This window comes from Photinus pyralis, unplaced genomic scaffold (assembly GCF_008802855.1).
Source record: "Photinus pyralis isolate 1611_PpyrPB1 unplaced genomic scaffold, Ppyr1.3 Ppyr1.4_LG4, whole genome shotgun sequence".
Taxonomy (NCBI): domain Eukaryota; kingdom Metazoa; phylum Arthropoda; class Insecta; order Coleoptera; family Lampyridae; genus Photinus; species Photinus pyralis.
Genome location: NW_022170511.1, coordinates 16814001 through 16835509, shown reverse-complemented (window position 1 = coordinate 16835509; position 21509 = coordinate 16814001). Strand labels below are relative to the sequence as shown.

At 36.0% G+C, this 21509-nt stretch overlaps 1 protein-coding gene across 2 annotated transcripts; it reads right to left on the bottom strand.

The window, feature by feature from the left end:
* Positions 1–10226: 10226 nt before the first annotated feature.
* Positions 10227–18702, bottom strand: LOC116168053 (CLK4-associating serine/arginine rich protein). 2 transcript variants are annotated; one of them, XM_031483702.1, is made up of 11 exons: positions 18472–18702; positions 18321–18418; positions 17959–18251; positions 17635–17911; positions 17426–17586; positions 13628–13871; positions 13208–13582; positions 11273–11327; positions 11017–11110; positions 10858–10963; positions 10227–10808 (listed from the first exon to the last, which is right to left on the bottom strand). In XM_031483702.1, exons 1-11 carry the CDS (start codon positions 18568–18570, stop codon positions 10427–10429), a joined length of 2184 nt encoding a protein of 727 aa, XP_031339562.1. In that variant the 5' UTR covers positions 18571–18702; the 3' UTR covers positions 10227–10426. The 2 variants fall into 2 exon arrangements, with proteins under 2 accessions (XP_031339562.1, XP_031339563.1); XM_031483703.1 differs by lacking the exons at positions 18321–18418; positions 18472–18702 and having other exon boundaries at positions 10228–10808; positions 17959–18058; positions 18117–18257.
* Between the last annotated feature and the right edge of the window lie 2807 nt (positions 18703–21509).

Sequence of the window (21509 nt, the reverse complement as noted above, 5' to 3'; positions counted from 1 at the left end):
CGGTCTATCCTTATAGACATTGGCGTGATGTTCACTGCCACTCTGGGACTCATCAGTTGAATCACACCCTAGCTCTCCATGATAACTATTACAAGAGACTGCAAGAACTGGATTCCTGTAGGTATTCATGCTACAGTAGAGAGCTATCATCCTCCCTCGAAAAGGTGGTGAAATTTGCATTGTTTCTTGAAGTTGTTTCTCAGCAACCATAATGACTGGTGACACGACGTCTTGGAATAGGTTTTGGGGTATGTCCTTCCCGATTTGGTTAATTATTTTCAAAATTCCTACCCAGAAAAGATGCGAAAAAAATTCTGATTTCGACCAAATTTGGTATCTGGGGGTTTTAGGTAAATACCTATGAAAATCACTAATCTAAAATTGGTTTTTGAAAATTCGAAAAAAAAATTCTCTGCAATTCTTGACCGTACAACGAAAATGGAGAGAATTCCACGAAATTTGTTGTGTACAGGGTGAGCCAACGATTGCGCAGAGTAACTTAATGCTTTGAAGATAAGATTTTTCGATAGAGTGCTTTTGTATTATGATATGGTTGAATATTTTCCACATTTTAAAAATATTTGGAATTATACAGGGTGCGCCCACAAAGTAGGGCGTCCAAATGGTGCATGGTAAATAGAACCCCCTGTATTTGAATGCATTTTTGAATTCTGCGTGTAATTGTACGTCTTTTTTATTATATGGTTAATATCCCAAAAGCTAGTCGATTTTTAAGAAACATTGGGCATTTGCAAGCGTCAGTATATTGTCAAAATTATTACTTTGATTCCAGGTTTTATATCTTTTATGCTGGGCTAAGTAAAAGTCAAATAAATACATCTACTATAAAACATTAAAAAAATAGCTTACAGGTTGTTTTTTTCTTGATCCAAAGTTACAAAACTTCATATTAAAAAATCTCACTTTTTTAAATAGAACACCCTGTATATTTTTCTGTCATCCTTTAGCTCCTCCAAAAACCTTCAACTTTTGATAATGTCCTAGACCTATCTCTGATAGTTTTCGAAATATCCTGGTTTTCCTGGTTTTTATATTCTAATCTTAAATAAGTTATATGTAATTTACATAATAGTGAGGTTTATATAATAGCTGTAAGGTGGCCATGCAAAAAAAGGCAATTTTTATATGCCTCGTTCAAAGCTAAAATCATATTTATTAATTCATTTTTCTAATAATTCATTTAAGTCTATAAAAACTGGCGAATAAATTTGATAGTAAAAACATAAACAAATATCTTCGTTTTTCTACTTTTTTATTTTAATCTGAAATAAGTTCTAATTTACATAACATTGGGAGTTAAATTAAATTTGCTTTGTAATCAAATGTGTTTACTTATTCTCCAGTTTTTGGACTTAAAATAAATTGTTTGAAAAATAAATTAATCGATATGATTTTCGTTTTGGACGAGATAGATAAAAAGTGCCTTTTTTTTGCATGGCCACCTCACTATTATCTATAACTTATTTAAGATTAGAATATAAAAATATAAAACCAAAATATTTCGAAAACTGTTAGAGATAGGTATAGGACATTATTATCAAAATTTGAAAGTTTTTAGAGGAGCTAAAAGAAGACAGGGATATACAGGGTGTTCCATTTAAAAAAAAGTGAGATTTTTTAATATGAAGTTTTGTAACTTTGGATCTACAAAAAAAACATCCTGTAAGCTATTTTTTTTAATGTTTCATAGTAGATGTATTTATTTGACTTTTACTTAACCCAGGATGACAGATATAAAACCTGGAATCAAAGTAATAATTTTGACAATATACTGACGCTGGCAAATGCCCAATGTTTCTTAAAAATCGACTAGCTTTTCGGATATTAACAATATAATAAAAAAGACGTACAACAGAATTCAAAAATGCATTCAAATACAGGGGGTTCTATTTACCATGTACCATTTGGGCGCCCTACTTTGTGGGCGCACCCTGTATAATTCCAAATCTTTTTAAAATGTGGAGAATATTCAACCATATCATAATACAAAAGCACTCTATCACAAAATCTTATCTTCAACTTCAAGGCATTAAGTTACTCCGCACAATCTTTGACTCACCCTGCACATACTTGGTGAGTTAAACAACAAAATTGTCCGAACAGTTTTTTTAATCACTTTTCAAACAAAATTTATACTCAGTGGGTCATCTAGTTTCGTATGCATAGTTAGTGGAGTAGTAATTAAGGTCCACTCAAAACGGCGCGGGAATGCGGAAAGACGGACGCGGGATATATTTCTACAGCAGGATATTCAAGTATAACGCATGCAGAGACTTGGTTATAGCAAGTCTCTGAACGCATGCGAACCGCCGGCTGGCGTCGCAACTCGCAACGGGATACTTACTTGCATATCCCGCTTTAGAAATATATTCCGCGTCCGTCCCACTCTCGTTCCCGCATTCCCGCGTCGGTTTTAGTGACCTTTAATTACTTAAAAGAAAGAGGGCTTTAGCGAATTGGGGCCAGAATTTAGTCTAAAATTTAGGTCTGTAAACAGTATACACCTCGATATACACTGAGGTTTGCTAATTTCTAAACGCGTCGAGTTCGATTACATTGTCTATCAACTGCTTTTGCTGATAGGGCGCCGAGTTATGCCAGCGAATATTGAGTAGGGTATGCGTAGATTAAACCATGAAAGGTAGTTGGTACCAGTGGGTGTGTTCACCAGGCGAAGCGCTTCGCGAGCGCTACTTGCAATGTCCCTTCAAAGTTCAAAAAAAGCGCTGGAGCATGTCGGCTGGCAGTATGTTTGAGCCTGCTCCAATAAGTTGTTGGTTTTAGCCCGTAAAGAACAATCTATACTTATCGACCCGTCCAGCAAAGTCGGGAGCGCTTTATAAGCGCTACTTTGTGAGCGGTAAGCGAATATACACTTGAAGCGCTTCAGTCTGGTGAGCGCAGCCTACAGTGACTCTATACAAGACAGTATCTCATTTTTGATTGGTTGCTAAATCACGTTGTACGCGACAGCCATTTTGTGGCAAAATTTTGACAGTAGGGACGGGCGGTGTGTTCAAAAAGCCGGTACGACCGCGACGACTACGCGCGAACTGTGCCGACGAGCGTCCGCGCCCGTGTTCTTTGGGATATTATAAGCAAGGCAGGTCTCGTTTGTTATCAGAATTAAACAGACAAATCGCTCCACAAACCAAGAACGGCCATGCACCAGCACTCACTGAATCAAGAAAGAGCTGTCAATCTTTCCGGTGTCCAGGCCTGGTAAGGTTTCTCGTGTTGAGTCAAATTAGGCTCCACTCGTGTATGCGAGTTCAATTTAGCTCGCATTAAGCATTTTAATTTGTTCCCCGTAGGGGCTAAAAAGCTTAAATATTTTCAATTAGTAAAGTATTTCCATGGTAGTTTCTTTTAATTCGTTATCATGATACCTTCAATCACTAATTATCAATCATTCATTATACACACCGTATAATCAAGGTTTCTACGTTTGAATTTGCCACAACATGGCCGACGGGCTCAATTGCCGCCACCGTCTTGTACCGAATCACTGTAACGCAGCCAATGCAAATGAATCGTTGTGTAACTATTCAGGAACAAACACCTGTGTCTCGATTATTCGGTAGAAACCGATCATTTTGGAAGACATCCCTTTATATAGTTTAGTAGCAATTCGGCAACAGTGTGATTAGTTTATTTTGTATAGATGATGAGCTACGAACATGTTTGTGTGGATTTCCAAAATATCAATTGCTGAAACCTAATTATACCCTATCATATTTTTTCCTCATTAGCTTGTTCTTCTATACAGGGTGTCCATTATGTATTCAATATAGTATATACCTCTGTAAATATCGAATGTATACCAAATTTTTCTATATGAAAGTTATTTAACATTTTATTTCCCATAATAAGGCAGCATTCAGTTGTTTTTATTTTAGAAAACAAATGAGTAACGAAAAACAATTGAATTTTTTTTCATGGCAGTGCACCTTTTCATTAAGCTCATTAGATAGAGATTTTTTTCTCTTTTCGATTGTATGTTAGTAAGTACTCTAATTCAAGAAAATTTTTCAAAAAAATTTATTATAATTTATTTATTTATTCATCGTACCTCTCAATAATAATAATAACATTAATCCAGATATCCTACATCAAAATAAAACAAATGAACGTGTACGTTTCTTATTAAACCTTGAAGACAAAACGAAATTAGCAGTAAATGGTTTTCATCGCAATGAATGTTCAAAATGCTGTAAGGCAGTGGCATAACCTATCACAAAAAGCTTGAAATAAAAATTAATTTCATCTACACGGGTGCTAACGTGTTACATCATTAAACAGAGAAAAAAAATGTCTATGAAATGAGCTCAATGAAAGTGTGCATTGCTTTTGATATTTAAAAAATTCAATTGTTTATCGTAATTCATTTGTTTTCTGAAATAAAAACAATGGAATGCTGCCTTATTATGAGAAATGAAATGTTAAACAACTTTCATACCTATAGAGAAATTTTGTACACAGTCGACATTTACCGAGATATATACCATATTCCATACATAATGGGCACCCTGTATGTATTACTTGATAATGGAACTAGTCAAGTTTCGAAACATGTCGTAACCAGTTTAACTACAACATTTTTGTATACTTATTCTACGTTTATGGGGAGATCCTGAAGTTGTTATTAATTAAATTTACCTACCTCATTACGAGTCCGAATCCACACTCCTATGGAATACGCTAAGTAAAGTGATAGAGTTTGGGCTACATAACCGGAGGTCGGGTGTGAAAAACTACAAAAAATTCTACGGAAAATATTCAGTTTATACAAAATATTGACAAACAATTGAGACAAACTTGAAAGGATGGCTTTTGATACCTACTGTTGAAGATACTCGCAAAAACTGCACGAAGAATATAAACTTCACAGTTCCTTTCTCACTTCTCGGTTACCTACTGGGTTTCTAGAATTTCTAGATAACTCGTAAAATGCGTGGTTTTCCTTGCGATTAGTCGACGGTTTTATGGCCAATAACATCTATTTTCTTAAATTCACAAATATTGAGAAATTTAGAAAAATACCTACTTAGTTAATGGACACCAAAAATTCCTCAGGGATTGGTCACAATACCGAAAAGCACTTTTGCAGTAATTATTGGAAACACGCGAAGGTTTGCTCTGATTGTTCGATCCGTTGATGACACCACTCAATTCAAGGCTCAATTTGCCAAATACATCCGTTGAAGTCGATTACTTTGTATAAACGTTCGATCTTTTCATTTTAATTCGTTAATAATGGTTTTGTGCTACCAATTTCGATGTACCATTTCCATTTAGCTTCTTCAGACTATTGTTATTTCAGACTAGACTTTTAATTAATAGCGATACACGCATACGCAGCGTATATTTTATGGTCCATTGAAACTTTCTGAGATACAGGTGCGTGCGACGTGCATTTTTATTTCACTCATCGGTATACACAAAAAGACTATATTGGATTGGTGTGGATTTTCGTTTAGGTTTTATTTCTAATCAGTCATTCGCAGGTTGTTCGACAAACTCTTTAGCTTAACTAAGTCTTAGTCAGATGAGTTAATTTATGGTCTGGATGCTTCTGATGAAGACATTAGTTTTTCTGTTCATGTTCCCCTGATCAACTACAAACAAATATTAGAAACTAATATAGTTTCCTCCGTATACAGGGTGATGACTGGCGTAATGCATCATAGAGATTTCAATGTAAAATTCATAACATGCGATTATTGGCTCCCCAAATTATTTTAGAGCAAAAATGTATTAAGGTTTTCTGTAGAAAAAATTTTTTTACGTCAATCAACCGTATTAGCTTTAAATTTTTTGCATAATAAAAACGGAAAATTGAAAAAATAAAACCCCATCTTTTTCAATAATCAGTCATGCCATGGAATGTCTGCTATAAAACAAATCAGATTCTATCAAAAAGTATTATATTTAGAACAGCGAATTCAACATAAAGAAAGAGCAAATTACTAGAAACGGTTTCCTAATATGTATAACAATTTACAATAAATGTTCGAATAAGTCACCATTAACTGCAAGACAGTAATCAAGTCGATCATAAAATCAATTTCGAACTGCTGCTAATTGATAACTGGATATCTTTTTGTTTTAGAAAATTCCATGGCATCGCAGATTATTGAAAAAGATGCGGGTTTTATTTTTCCAATTTTCCGTCTTTATATGAAAAAAACTAATACGGTGGTTTGGCGTAAGAAATTTTTTTCTACAAAAAACTTTAATACATTTTTGCTCTAAAATAATTTGGGGAGCCAATAATCGCATGTTATGAATTTTACATTGAAATCCCTATGATGCGTTACGCAAGCCACCACCCTGTATAAGCAATAACGGTGATATAGTAAGTCACTTTACCTACTTACAATATTTTAAACATACTTCATCATTAAAATTATTCGATTACATTAGCTTATTGAAGCTAGTAGAAACACGTTTGGATCCTGTTGTTTTTTTTTTTGGCCTGCAACAACCAAGATTATAATATTTCACGGTAACGTAAACAATAAAAAGCTATTGATAACAAGTTGGTTCCGATCGGAAAAGACAGGACCTGTAATTGAATGGGCCGCAGCGGCACAAGGTTGATATTGCACTGGGACGCAGGGACTGCAGCTATTTGTTTCTTATATCAGAAACTGACAACAGAAAGCTCAATTTATAAAACGCCTTTACACCGAAAGATATCAATATTACAGCTATTTACATGCGATCTTTATAGCCAAAGGTGCATACGCAGATATTAAACCGAACGAAATTTATAAACAGGAAACTTGTCCAATTATTCATATAAATGTGAATGTCTCAGGTGCGGATATAGTAAGAAACGTAAGATAAAGTTTTTAGTCCTGCTTCGTCCATACTACGGAGCAGGACCTTGAGGCCTCTAGAGAGTCATAGAGCTCCTTGACAGCACCATTCGCAAACACGCTCCTTCCTTTCCTCGCCATCTACGCTCAGAATGTGAGCTTCCTAATTCGATAACTTAAGAAACCACATCTTTCCTTTAAATATCGGTAGCTATAGATACTCTTAATCCTGAAGTTATGTGCATAACTAACCCTATCGCACACGTGGCCTTAATTTGATTAAGCAACAGGAGAATCGCAATAATATTCGCAAATGCTATACGTCCGTGATTTCCACCGATGCTGTCCTAGCATTTAAAACGGCTTAATGCAGGAAAACCGTTCTAAAAATCTCACATTCTAAGCTCGTATGGACCATGCCGGACTGTTTGCAAAAAGGGAAGACCGCAAAGCCCCGAGGGACTCGTCCCAACAAAATTACATTCTTCCCGATCTCCTATACCTGCTGTGTTCCAACGAACATTTGCAAAATACGTAATATTGTCTCTTTCGCTGTATTAGCTTTAATTTAAGGGGTGTCTATTTTGGTTCGGCTCAAACCTGGCGTAACATTTAATTATGAACGGCATTTCGGCAATAGCGAGACTTTTAATGACTTAAATTTTATGTTTCAGGAATCTCTGGATATTTAGTGATTGTTTATTGTTTTTAACATAACAAACCCATCGTTACACGCTCTTCTAACAATAAATGCATTTGTTTTCGGCCTGCAACGGTAATTTCAAAACTGTGCCAATTCACAATGACGAAATACGCCATCTATGGTAATGTAACCGCTCTAAAATGAACACTTCCGCTTTATAGTACATACAGATGTCTTTCTTGTTAAAGCGACCAACATTGATTTTACAATCCAGAATACTTTAGTCGCTATAATTGCTCATAAAGTGGGGGTATCTGATGACGATATTATATACAACTAAAACGCGTAAATTGTAGGTTTATCTCTGAACTAAACATTGAATTATAGAGTATATACTTCATTGGAACCATTGTTTTACCATTGAATTGTTTTACGGATTATCTACGCGCGAAATTATGCTTTAATTGGTTAGGCACCAGGCTAAACACGCATCTTAGTTATCGACCTCTGCATTACAGACAGCTACATTTTTGACAAAATAATCTGGCGATTTACAGTGACTTTATAGAGACACTGTATGGCGACTCCATAGATATATAAATGGCGACTCTAGTGTCCTCGCCATCTATTAGTGGTGTCCAAAAGTAAACGACCGTTGGCCTACTTGTAGGTACATATACAATGACTAAACCAATGAATAGTAGTATTCTTTATTCATTGGACTAAACGGTTGCCTCACTTCCCAACAACCAATAAAATGCACTGCCAATTGTGACGTACTTCAGCCCGCAGTAAGCACCGCCCACCACACAATTCTCATGTACCATATGCAAAAAAATTAATTTTTGCATATTTGATTTGTGTTTGTTATCGTATCAGGAGTAGTTTATTTCTTTGACATTTCCACAGTGGCCGGTGCATACGTACGATCGTCGACGTTTGATATACGTTTAGGTACCAATAAAACTAGTAAAGGAATCGAAAGGTTTATAATTTAGTATTACATGCATAATTATCTTGATATATAAAATTGTTCTGTAAGGATGTGTGTGACTGAACTCCTATCCTAAACGACTGGACGGCTTTTGATGTAATTTTTTTCATGTCTAATTCTGTATGGCCCCGGATGTCCATTCTGGCGCTTTAGCTCTAAATCTAATGTCTTGCTTGTCCATGTACAAGTACCTACACCTTATTTCTTGAACACGGAGCTCTGGTGTTGAATGTTAAATGGTGTTGATGGAGTGGTTAAGTCAATTGGATCCTGAAGAAGTGATTCTACTAATCGCTTGCGTTCCCTTGTCCTAACTCTTTCTTCTCTAGATGTATCTAATTTCCAATGGAGTGCCATTGGCAAAAAGTGCAACCTGCAAATACACGGAGGATTGCACTTGTCTTTCCTGTAGATTTGTTGATCCATTCCAGTCTTAATGAAGCACAAGTTTCGCAGGCACATGCGGCACGGTCCCAGTTTAATTTATACTTATAGGTAACCAATAATTCAATACCTTGAAAGAAAATAAGAAATGATACAAACGTCAAGCATACAGAAACGTCAGAAAATTCTACGGCAGGTGAGAGTACGTCACACGCGGGAACTTCCCCTCTCTCTCCGCGCCCACAAAACTGCACTGACTGAGGCAACCGTTTAGTATACGGACCGTGCCCCACATGAGCGGTGCTGCAAGGAAACGGTACTGTCAGGTAACATAGTGTAGAACCGGCTCAAGCAACAGAGTAAACCAACCGACAGCACGTACCACCGAGAGAACAAGGTAACTCGGGCAAAGAGAAGAAAAGGTCCCGGTCCGAGGCTACCCAGACAAAGTTCCACAGGACACGGTCAATCCCTCTACAACCTATAAACAGGCTATAGAGGGTAAAAAGGTACGGATACTGCCTGGCAGGTACACAGAGGTGAACTTCACTATAGAAGAGCTTAAAGTACTTCAAGAGAGAATCCTTAAAATCATCAGAAACCTGGAACCCACAGTATGTCCTCAATTCCTAGGTTGTATGTTAAAATCAGGCTGATTGCTGATCAACTGTGCTGATGAGACCACTGCATAATCGCTCGAAGGAGTGGTGACGAGCATCAAGCCATGGAAAGGTGCGACACTAAGAGCTGAGAAAGAAGTTCCAAAGGAGACTATTGGAACACCTACTTTCTGGACAGCACAAACGAGAGCACGGAGCATATTCTTGGTGTCAGAGACACCTAGTATTAATCTTGTAGCACAGATAGTATATTTAAATCTGTGCTTTTAGTATCAATTCCAAGATGGTATTGATTAAAAAAAAGTTCGTTTGACATGACAGAAACGATTATTCATTTATTAGTTTGAATAGAAGTATTTCACGAGTTTTGGGCTTTTATTCTAATGATCGAACGGTGTAATTGATGTACGACGGGTTGTTTTACGTTGATGCACTGAGCACTTTGGTTTGTTGCATAAGAAATAGTGAGTGCTGAAGAAACCAGGAGGGTGTCTAACGATGACAGTGGACCAACCCTGGCTAAGATGCCTCGAGCAGAAAGGCCTAAGAAGCTTCAGGTTTAGACAAGTGGCAATCAAGCCTAAAGCTAGTAGCGCCACAAGGGCCCATATGGCTTAAAATAAAAATCGATAGATGGTGTCTGCAACCATAGAATGGAACTTGGTTCAATTAGCACATAGAACATAATGCATTGCTGACAGGATACATGTGGATGTTTTAATTAAAGGTACAAGTTTGATAAATTATTTTAATTGCTACATCATACACATCAAATAATCGCTATTCTACTAGCATTAAAATTGTTTCCACCATCATCTAAATTATTATTTGCTTTGATTACAATATAATCACATAATTATTTTTAAAAAAACAGGAATTCTTGCATCAAGCTTTACATATAAAATACATACCTTGAAATAATTACCTACAGTATAAACAATCAGTAGTCCACCAATGACCTGCTAGTTCTATCCTTATAATAATCACTGCGTGAATCTCTATCCTTTTTGTAATCACTCCTCCTTTTCATATCCCTATCTTTATCGTCATTGTAATACATTCGTTTTTCACACTCAATATAAGGTTTGGGTGAACAGCTTTTAGTCGCACTTTGATAATCTGTCTCTTTTCTGTCTTTGACTCTTTCCTTATCTTTACTTGAGGATTCCCTATATTTCGACGCTCTCTCTTCATTGGCTTCTTTTGGGCTACCGCTCCGACTCTTCATGATTCTGTTGATAGAAGATGTACTATTTCTATCATCCGAATCACAGGAACTGTCTGAACTGTGACTGTCGTAAGCGTGACGAATTTCTCTTTGCCTATTAAAGCACCAGTTTAAATTATTTATGAGTACATAAATTAAATTACCGTCGCCTTAATTTAATGGCCATTTCGCGTAACTCGTCTTCTCTATTCTGCTGCTCCTGCTTCTCCCTTTCAGTTTTGAGCTGTTCGGCTAATTTGTCCGCCTTAACTACACATACAATTAACTTAATGAAAAAGAAAAAGTTCCGAGGGCATACATACATTGCTTATTTAACAAAGCTTGCCGTTTCCTTTTCAATTTTTCCTGTAAATTTAGTGTCGTGGACGCGACTATCGGTACGGAAGAGCTTGATTTCTGTAAATTACGCTACATTTTACAAGCGTTCTTTGTGTGATTACTATTCGTGTAAGTTGTCTGTTATACATGAAATTTAAATTGTCTTATTAAGAAAATTACTGTATAAACTATTAACAATTAAATTCAAACTAAAATAGTTAAGAGGCGGTTCTTACTGACTTTGAAGGCAGAGACTGCATTACCATAGCTTGTCGCTTTAGTTTCAAGGGCATTTCTGGAAATCAAAAAATTAATCATGTATGATTTGATCACAATTTCTAATAAATGAGAGAAACTTGAGAGGAAAAAGCACACAATTTTTATTTTTTAAATTGTTTTGTGGAGTTATGGAGGAAGTTCCGTTACCCTTAATTATTCCTTGTTTTCAAATTCAGTTGGACATACTTAGTCCAAAAATGTGGAAACTGAAGTCAAGAAATGCAAACCGGGCAGAAGTGGCATCACTCAACAACCAATCAGAAATTAGACTATTTCTATTGTTGCCACCGTCTCTATAAAGTCACTATAGCAAACTTTACAGTGACTCAATTTAGAAAAAAACTTCTTTGAAACATTTTTGATATGGTATGTAAATTGCTTAAAGTGTTTTTAGTTGTAAACCTGTACCTCACCTTACTAGTGGTAATTGATGTAAACATTGTTTCAGGAGCCCTAAATAATGAGTTTAGATAGAAAACAGGAAAGAAACAGCTTATACAAAATTTACCAGGAAATTCAATCGTGGTTATGGAATTGATTTAAAGTTTAACATTAATGATTACTGAAGCACAACGAATATTGCTTTTTTGTACTATGGGGACTAAATCACCGTGTTTTGTCTTCCATTTAAGGGACTACAGTGATACCTTTTATCCCAGAAGGAGAAACATGCAACGAGGAACAAGTGACAGAACACACTGAAATGTCAAACACAATTTAAGCGTTATTTTACAGTTGTAAACGGTACATGTTTATACTGCTGCTTCAATAAAGGATGCTTTTAAGTATATCTATGTGTTACCCTTAAAATGTGTAAAGTTAGCAATCTGTATGTAATATTCGTATATGGTGGGTTTATACAATCATTATGATTAGTTCACTATCATTAGATCATTTAGGAATAGCCAATAGAAACAATATATGGTTTTGTTGGTTAGCGATGCACTATAAAGCTTTGTTTCTATTGGCTATTTCGTAATGATCTAATGATAGTGAACTAATGATAATGATTGTATACACCCCCCAATAATTATAATATAATCAATATTGGAAGGAATATTAAAATACTAGAATATAACCATATAACGTCAGTGGCGCACCCATAGGGGGGGTCCCCCCCCCCCCCCGAATTTAAGCACTGATAGATTTTTTTAAAATAATCTTTTCCTACAATCGTATATGAATTAATCATTCAAAGTGATCAATTCGCGCACTATAATTTGCATGTTTAATCCATAGCAACCATGCAACTTGATTGTCACAATAAATTAGCAGTTTCAAATCTTGACAAATCCTGTGACAAAACTGACGATTCTAATTAAAATAATTAGACGATCGTAGGAAAAACATTGTTCCTAACATGCGCGCGAAGGCGAATCCGAACCTCAAGCAGGTACCAAAACGAGCGTAGCGAGGGTAACATCCTGTTTTCGGTTCGGAATCACTAACTTCGCGCACTTGTTGGGAAAATAACTATATCTAAATATGTATGGCGTCTGGGAGAGACTTTTGTTAAAGAATTAAAGGAATTTTGCTCGCAACACTATCGCAACTTACTAAGGTAATTTCCACTAAAAGTGAATGACAAATTCAGGAAAATATTTTAGAGAAATTCGCACAGAAACCTACAAAATTAAAACTTAGTTTAACTTAATATTTTTAGTCATAAATAATTTCTTTTATGTTCTGTTTTGTTTTTTCGGACAAAGTGTAAGTGTAACTGTGTAATCTTTTGTTTATTAAAAATATAATTTATGTTAACATTTTGGATTTACTAATTTCAATAACCCCCACCGAATTTTTTTTCTGGGTGCGCCACTGAATAAAAGACTATTTTGAATTTCCACTCAAGTTTTTCGCATTTAATTAGACTTTAAGAGGAGAAATTGTACTTACGGACTGTTACCAAGTTTACTGTTTCCATTTTCTAAATCGCTCAAATCTTCTAATTCTGAGGAGGAACTTTGGTCGCTACGTTTCCGCCCATAATATCTTTGCACAGTAGTCTTCGGCGGCGATTCTTTTTTAATAGACGAACTTCTACTTTTATTAAACCTTCTCGTTACTAAACTGTGGTTCGGGCTAGCCACAGAACTTGAACTGCTACTTTTCGCTCGAACTGGATATCGATTCCTAGAGGTACTTCTATATGTTGTTCTACTTCTCGACCTCGATTTGTGACTGTTATTGCTACTGCTACTTGTTGAAGATCTTCGCGGTTTATATCTTCTCCCATGGTCCCGAGAACGAGAGTGTGAACGTCTTCGATACCTATTGCAAAAGATTAATAGTTTAGTAAAAATCTATGTGGTTTACCTTTCTCGAGATGTAGTCCGCTTCCTAGATCGGCTATTACGCCTGAAACGAGGACTTCTAGATTCGATACTTCTCGACTTTCGTCTTCGTCTGTAGTTTCTGTCGCGATCATTGCTCAAACTACGTCTTCTCTTATCTGCCGCGAATGTTCTATCACGGCTACTCTCTCGCTTTTTACCTTTCTTGCCGTGCTTCAGTTTATCAGCATAACTCGGTTTACTTGTTGTAGGTATGTCGTCATCATCTAATAAGAATTTTCTGTAGTACACTAAATATAATCTATAATTGTTGATATACTGCATATTATTATACAGGCTGTTAACGCCAGAATGTTAACCTGACAAATTTCAGACTTGCAATGTTTTGATTTCTTGACGTAAAAAACAAACTTTTTCAGATAGAAAAGATTTCAATTTACAATAGGCTACATGGGCAGATATCCAGATTAATGCCTATATTGGATATGCAATGGACATGAATTTAGTAAATGGTATTTCCGCCTACAAGTAGTGTTTCTATCATAAGCCATTTTTATTGATTGGTATCGGCTGCCATAAATACAATTAAAAAAATCAAAATCTCCATGCATCCATGAACTACTATTTAAAGGCCGTAAAAAATAAGGTTTTTATTTTTGGTTCATGGCTAAAATTTAAAAAAATATATATTATGATACATCAATGTAATCAGGAAGAAGGAAAACATGACGGGTGTTGCATTTATAAAATGCCAACTTTGGGTCAAATCTCAGAAACGATGGTCCAAACATTTGTACTATGCCACTGGATTCTATGTAAAAATATCTAGAATCAGCACTTTTTACCTTTCGTCTTACATTGGGTAGTAAGATATGATAACATCCCAAAAGTAAAACTTTTCGTTTTCACCCTGTCTCTCAGAAACAAACGTAGCTAGAATGATCCTGTTTGTGATATTAAAAATTTCACAATAAAGTGACACAGGGTGGCGAAAACCGCAAGGCTCGTACCTTTAAAAACAGCTGAGATACACCATCTCAAACAAAATAGGACACATGGTACATATTCCTGATGACATGACATGAGACGAAGAATCGCATACAGTTTTCAAGTAGGGAGTTGTTCACCAGCCTCATATTCTATACTTATACTTGAACTAGTAGAAATCAGTTCACATTTCAGATTGATAGTTCTTTATGCTGAGTTACACGTGCTACAGACTGATCGACGGACAAATTTTGAACACACTAGACTTTCTATAATTAAAAATGTAGCACATATCAACGATAAACTGAAATAGACTTTTTTCTTCAAAAACTGGTAGGTATATACAGAGTGATTCAAATTTATGGCTAAGAAAGTTGGCATTGCGCAGTTTGCGCACACGCACATCTGATTTTTATAATATGCAATATTTATTTTATTTTTATTTATTATCCCTCTCCCGCACGCTTACGAATAAGGAAAACTGCAGAAAACCTAATTCGGAGTAGCCGGCAGAATGCTCGAAACTGGTCTAAGGCAATTCCCATCTCTGCCACAGATAAAAAATTCACCTCAACTCAGGTTCGAACACCCGACCTCCGGTTTTATAGCTCTACCACTGAACCATAAAGCAATATGCTTGTCTTTACTAGAAAAATCTTTGGTTACAATTTCAAAAAAATATCTCTATAAATAAGAAAGTTGATATTGCGCATGGTAAAGATTTTTCTTCCTCCTCTCGCGGATGGAGATACTAGCCATAATAGCGCCTTTTCCTAGTTATATTGATGTATAATCTATCATTTTTTAAATTTTAGCAATGAACGAGAGATAAAAACCTTATTTTTTTTACTGTTTTTAAATAGTAGATTTATGGAGTTTTGTTTATTGTATCCATGGTAACTAAAACCAATCAATAAAAATCGGTGACGGCATGTCATATGATATTTTATATACACTTCAAATCGGGAGTCTGTGGCCCTGTGTCAATTATTTGTGATCAATTTCAGACAAGTTTTTTTTTACTGATTTCGCACACGATAGATGTTACAGGGTTTTGGCGTACGTCTGCGTATGTCTGAAATTGATTCACAAATCAATGCCGCAGTACCACAGTCTCCTAATTTCCAGTGTAATATAATGATCATATAAAAAAAGTAAAAAATTAAGCAAGAAATTGACGTTAAGATTTCCATAACTATAAGAGCTACATTTTAGGTTAAATGGAGGCAAAGATATCACTTTAAAACTGAATAGTCAAATTTCAGTTTCAATTTCCCGAGCTTAAACGATCGGAACGATTACCGTTAGCACCTTCTATGGGCACTTTTTTTTGGAGAATTTAAATCAGAATTTTCACAACACGCTAGACGTAGCAGCTACAGGCGCCCATTTTGTTTATTTTATGGAAGCCATATTGGATTTTTACTAAATGATAGAGAAAAAAAAAGAAATTCATTTGAATGCATCACCATCATAGCCATGTTGATTCAGAAACATCTAGTTACCCATGGATGTTTTGATGAGAAATGAATGTAAAACATTTGACTTTGAAATTTTTCTTGTAAATTCATATAAAAGTGTAGAGTGTGAAACGTCATATTTTTCCTTTTTTGTCCTCTATCTCATTCCATAAAGATCCATAGCCCATAGGAATAACAAAATGGTAGCCTGTAGCCTCTACAATCTACATCTGGCATGTTTTGAAAATCCTGATAACAGGTTCTAAAAAAAAAGTGCCCATAGAAGGTGCCAACTGGAACCTTCTATTTTCGACCGTTTAAACTAGGGGAAATAAAAATGAAATATGACGTTTTCAGTTTTTGGTGATATCCCACTTACTTTCAAAAGTTTCAGTTACAAAAAGGGGGAAATTTGATCTCATTTCACCTACTGAGGTACAGTACCTCTAACAGTTGCGAAGACCCCAAAGGTAAGCCACAAATTTGAACCACCCTGTACAGGTTAGAAACTGTGGTGCAAAATTTACGTAAAAATATATATATAAAAATGCAGTAAAATCATATCTGGAAACAATTAATATGACCTTCACATCAGTGTTTCGGTTCCATTCCGAGCACTGACCTAAATAGGGCACACCTCGGGGCACACAATACAAAATGCAATATTTAATACAAATACAAGTGATCCTTCAAGATTTAGGAAATTTTATGCTCTTCAAAAACTTCCAAATATACAGGGTCATCCATATCAAAAATGTAGTTTGGTCGTATAAAAAAACCAAACCTGCATAAAAGTGATCTAAGAAAGATTTTGCAAAAATTAAAAAAATTGACTAAATTCAGGAAACGCCCCCTAACGGCCAAACGATTAGAAATAACTAAATTCTGTTTGCGCCAATGCTTTTCTCATTAAATTGAGCTCCAGACGCCTGAGCCCATTTTTTTCTTAAAAAAAAAGTATTTCCATAAGATGTCCAATTCGGACCACCCTGTACTTTAATTTCATAAAGGTACAATTGTATGGTACAACAATCAATTAAATGTTGTATTACCCTTTTTGATGTTTATCGTTTGTAAATTCAGACAAGTTGAGATTTTTTATGCTTTGGTTACTACCATTTTTATCTATTCAATTTCCTATAACATGCAAACTGATTTAGTGTTACAAGCTATAGGTACACGAAAGGTTCATCTGCACCAATGAATGAAAAAAAGTGATAGCACTTTTCAAAACTTCAATGCCATGTAGCCCATCGTAAAGTGAACACAACACATGTAAGCTCGTTACTCCTTGGACTCCATGAATTACACATATTTATGTGGTTAAGGTGGAGGTGAAATACCACTACAAAAAAATAATGGCTGTTTTGTACCTCCAAACGATGTAATGTATGTAATTTTTCCTGTGTTATCCGGAGTGGGAGATCTAGATGCAGATTTACTCTCGCGAAAGGTAGGATACGTTGGGGATGAACGAGCAGCGTAACTTGGTGGACTGATAACCCGATTCGCCAAGCGTTTCTCTCTATGTGCTCTGTAAGCAAAAAGCTAGTAACGCTATCGTCACCTTGAAAAACTATACCTTCGTTCCCGCCTAGATTTACGACCAGAAAACAAAGCCTTCTCGTGTTCTTCCTCACGTGCTAATCTGTTGCTTTCTGCTTCTTCCATATCATCAGTTAAAAATGAGTAAAAATCATTAGAACTCATCCCAAAGTTCAAACCGTGCTTATTCATTTCGTGCGCTTGAAACTGGTCCACCTTGGATACGTTAATGTACAAATCGACATCGAGATCGCTATCCGAATTATCATCTGAATTTTCCTCGGCGTTTCCAGTTGAACTTTGCGTGGGATAAGCTAATAACACGCAAATAATGCGACTACCTTGTCGTAATCGTACAAACCTGTCGCGTCTTCGTAATTAAAACCGATAGCCACACCGCTCGACTTCTTCTTTTTCGATTCTGGCTCTGTATAGCCGAACTGCTCTTCCATATGCAATTGCTTTAAAAATTTTTCCTCACTGATACAGAGAAAAGAATTCTGTGCAATTATTCGATACCTTTCGTAGTTTGTCTGTCTTTCCTCGTAAGTGAGCTCCTCATCTTCAACTTTTTTAATAGGAGGAATATAATCCAAGTGAGCCCGTACATCAAAGCGATCTATTAAATTATCCATTTCGCCTTGCCAAGGCATCCTAAAAGGATACAATAAAGAGAAACTTGCCGCCAACTGTTAGACGTTAGAAAAAAGTTAAAATACACACATCGCAGCCGTACTATCAGCAGCAGACGCGACTGCTGGATCTAAATGTATCTTACATTGTCGACCGTGTAATTGTAAAAATTGTGTTGGATCGGCTTTCTGAAATATCTTGCGATTAAAACGGATATACTACAAGGGGAAAACATATTTACAATTTTTTCGTAAAAATCTCGACGTCGTTCAGCTCTACGCCTGTAATCTACCATCATGCCGCGAATTTTTCGCTCTTGTTTGCGTGCTTCGTGCCACATTATAATTGAATTTTAAACTTTATTGATTAGAAATATTGCTTATCTTTTCATAATATTGAAAATTGATAAAACAAGCTATTAAAATTGATGTGTCGATAAAAGACAAACTTCAAGTAACTATACAAATACAAACAGGAACACCAACCCTGTTTTAGTTGTTTCATATTCTATATACAGGATGCTGGTGAGTGATCCGACCCTGGTCGAATGTTGCATGCCAAGCATTTGATTTTTGTTCCATGAACAGATCAAGATCTCCACTTTTTTCTGTGAATACCCACTTCCGCCATTCAGTTCTCGAGATATTCGCATTTGAACCCTGGCCCCACCGACAGCGCGTCTGCTCTAGAGTTTCCATTTCATTTTTGTAAGTGTGTTTAATTGCGTTTATCAAATGGGCCTAGTATCAAAATTGCATAAAAATCGTTTCATCAATAAAAAAAGTTAGCTCTGCACATGCGTACATGTATTTCATAGTTTATGTACTAGATTCGATTTAATGAGAAGTATCTGTATTTAAAATTTCGTTAAAATATAACATGAGAGGTTCCACCCTGTATATACAACTTACGACGATACATACATTTTTGAGAGTTGGCAACCATGGAAATTCCAGGGGCGGAAGGGGGAAAAAAGCTGCCTGCGCCATCTAAAAAGCACGAACAGGAGTTACGTAATACGTTGATCATCTTGGTGATCATCATAGACAAAGCACATGATGGTGATCATCTTGTCTTGAATGGCGGTCGTGAACGCGTCGCTCCATAAATGTTTGTTGTTATTTTGTGTTATTTAGTGCAGATAGTAAATTCTTTATATTAGGTATATAATTGTGTTATGTATTCCACCTTTTAGTGTGCGTTTACAATGAACGTATACGTAAATATTTCATAAACCGTAACTCGTACATATCCGTATCGTTTCCGTAAATTTACTTCGCTGTTTACAATAAACCAGAGATCATACTACAAGTAGTATGATATTTGACCGTGCGTAACTTTGAAACATTTTCAACCTTTGCGACTATGCGCAAGACTTACATATCGCTTACATATACGTACGTAAAAATTACGTTCATTGTAAACACCTTCGTATGTTTCTATACAGTTCACCTTTGCGAAATTTTTACGTTTTATGTATTTCTTACGTATACGTTCATTGTAAACGCACACTTATATTTTTTGTGTGTTTGAATTTTTGTTTTTGAAATTTACTTGGTTTAACCGCAATGCAGAATCAAATGTGTGATACCGTTATGCTATTGTTTGTAATTGTTTACAATTTTGGTGTAATGCGTGCTTAATTTATGCTTATTGATGTCTGTCCCTGAAGTAACATTCAGGTTTTTGTTCATTTTATTTTAATATGTGGAAATTACCGATTCTTTTTATGTATGTATACTGACTTGTTGTTTGTAACTAACAATTTTCTCCGTGAATGAAGTAGTCACGGGGGTGGTAAAAACTCTAGTCAAAATTGAGCTACGGACACCTAATTCCGTGATTGTCTTCGACTTTCAACTGTAGGCTCGAAACCCCGAACGAGGGACGACGCTACCTATCTTTCGGGGGCGAGATTACGCTAATCAGAGCTCCATTTCTCCATTTTTTGCATATCAACTGAGAGGTTCCACCCTGTATGTATGTTTGGTGTAATGCTTGCTTAATTTATGTTTATTGATGTTGATTACTTGGTCTTGTCCCTGAAGTAACATTCATATAAGTTCTCATTTTATTTAAATATGTGGAATTGCCGATTCGTTGGATGTACCTATGTACTGATTTGTTGTTTGTTACTAACAATTTTCTCCGTGAATGAAGCAGTCACGGAAGCGGAAAAAAAACGGTAGTCAAAACTGAGTTACGACACTTAATTCCGCGATTGTCTTCGACATTCAACTGTAGGCTCGAAAAACCGAAACCAGGGGCGGGCTATCCATCTTGCAGGAGCGGGATTACGCTAATCAAAACTCTTCAGTTTAGAATCTATGTGCGATAAATGAGTGGCGATTCAATAATTTCCACATATTTTGTTTTTAGTTAAATTTGCCTACAAGGCCATGTAATTTTCCATCTTGCTTTTAACAAAAGGACTTTAGTGCACCAAAGATGAGTCACATCCGGTGTATTTCAGCCTTTCTTAAAATCTTGGTACCTGCTTACCTGACCCATAATTCACAAAACTTGTTTTTAACCTATATGTTACCTCTTGAAGTTTACCTGCTACTTTTGTGATGTTATCATTTTATGTTACGCATTTTTTATTTTTGCAATGTAATTAATTTCCGAGCTTCTACAATCAATAATAATTGCGATAATTATTAAACAAACTTTTCACAATTTGAGTGTTTTATTTTACATTCCTTCCCTACTGTGCTTTTGTCTACAATTGTACAACTAACGTAAGGGGGCCTTGTCACGTGCCACTTTTCAAATTTAAGCGGGATCTTGTTTAGTTTTGGAGGGAATAGACATTCGGGTGGCCATTTTTAAACGTTGCCGGGTTGACTTTATTTCCGTGTTCTTGTAGTGTGAAGTTAGCGTAGAACCTGGGGGTTAATGCCCATTTGCACTGACAAATTTAAGCGGAGCTTAGCTTAAGCGTAGCTTAAATTCCATGGCAACCATTGTCTCAATAATCGTTGTCATGGATTTTAAGCTACGCTTAAGCTAAGCTCCACTTAAATTTGTCGGTGCAAACGGCCATTAGTACACTACAAACAGAATGACAAAGTTGCGACGCGCTCGCGCAGAAACGAAAAGTTATTCAATTCAAGGCGTACCAACAATCGATAATCCGGTTGTCAAAATCCCTACTACGTGTCGGCTGTGCGAAATGGTTGAAGTCGAAGAACTAACATGCGTTGTCTAACCGTAGCGTTGGGGTATATGCTTAATATGATCACGTTAAAAATTTAAAAAAAAAAGTAGTTGATCAAT

Bases quoted from the DNA above. Each gene is read 5' to 3' on its own strand.
- LOC116168053 (XM_031483702.1), bottom strand. From the start codon at position 18,570: ATGTGGCACGAAGCACGCAAACAAGAGCGAAAAATTCGCGGCATGATG. The intron at 13,872-17,425 runs GTACAAAACAGC...AATTCTTATTAG, and splicing joins ATACATTACATCGTTTGGAG to ATGATGACGACATACCTACA. The intron at 13,583-13,627 runs GTAAACCACATA...CTTTTGCAATAG, and splicing joins CGGACTACATCTCGAGAAAG to GTATCGAAGACGTTCACACT.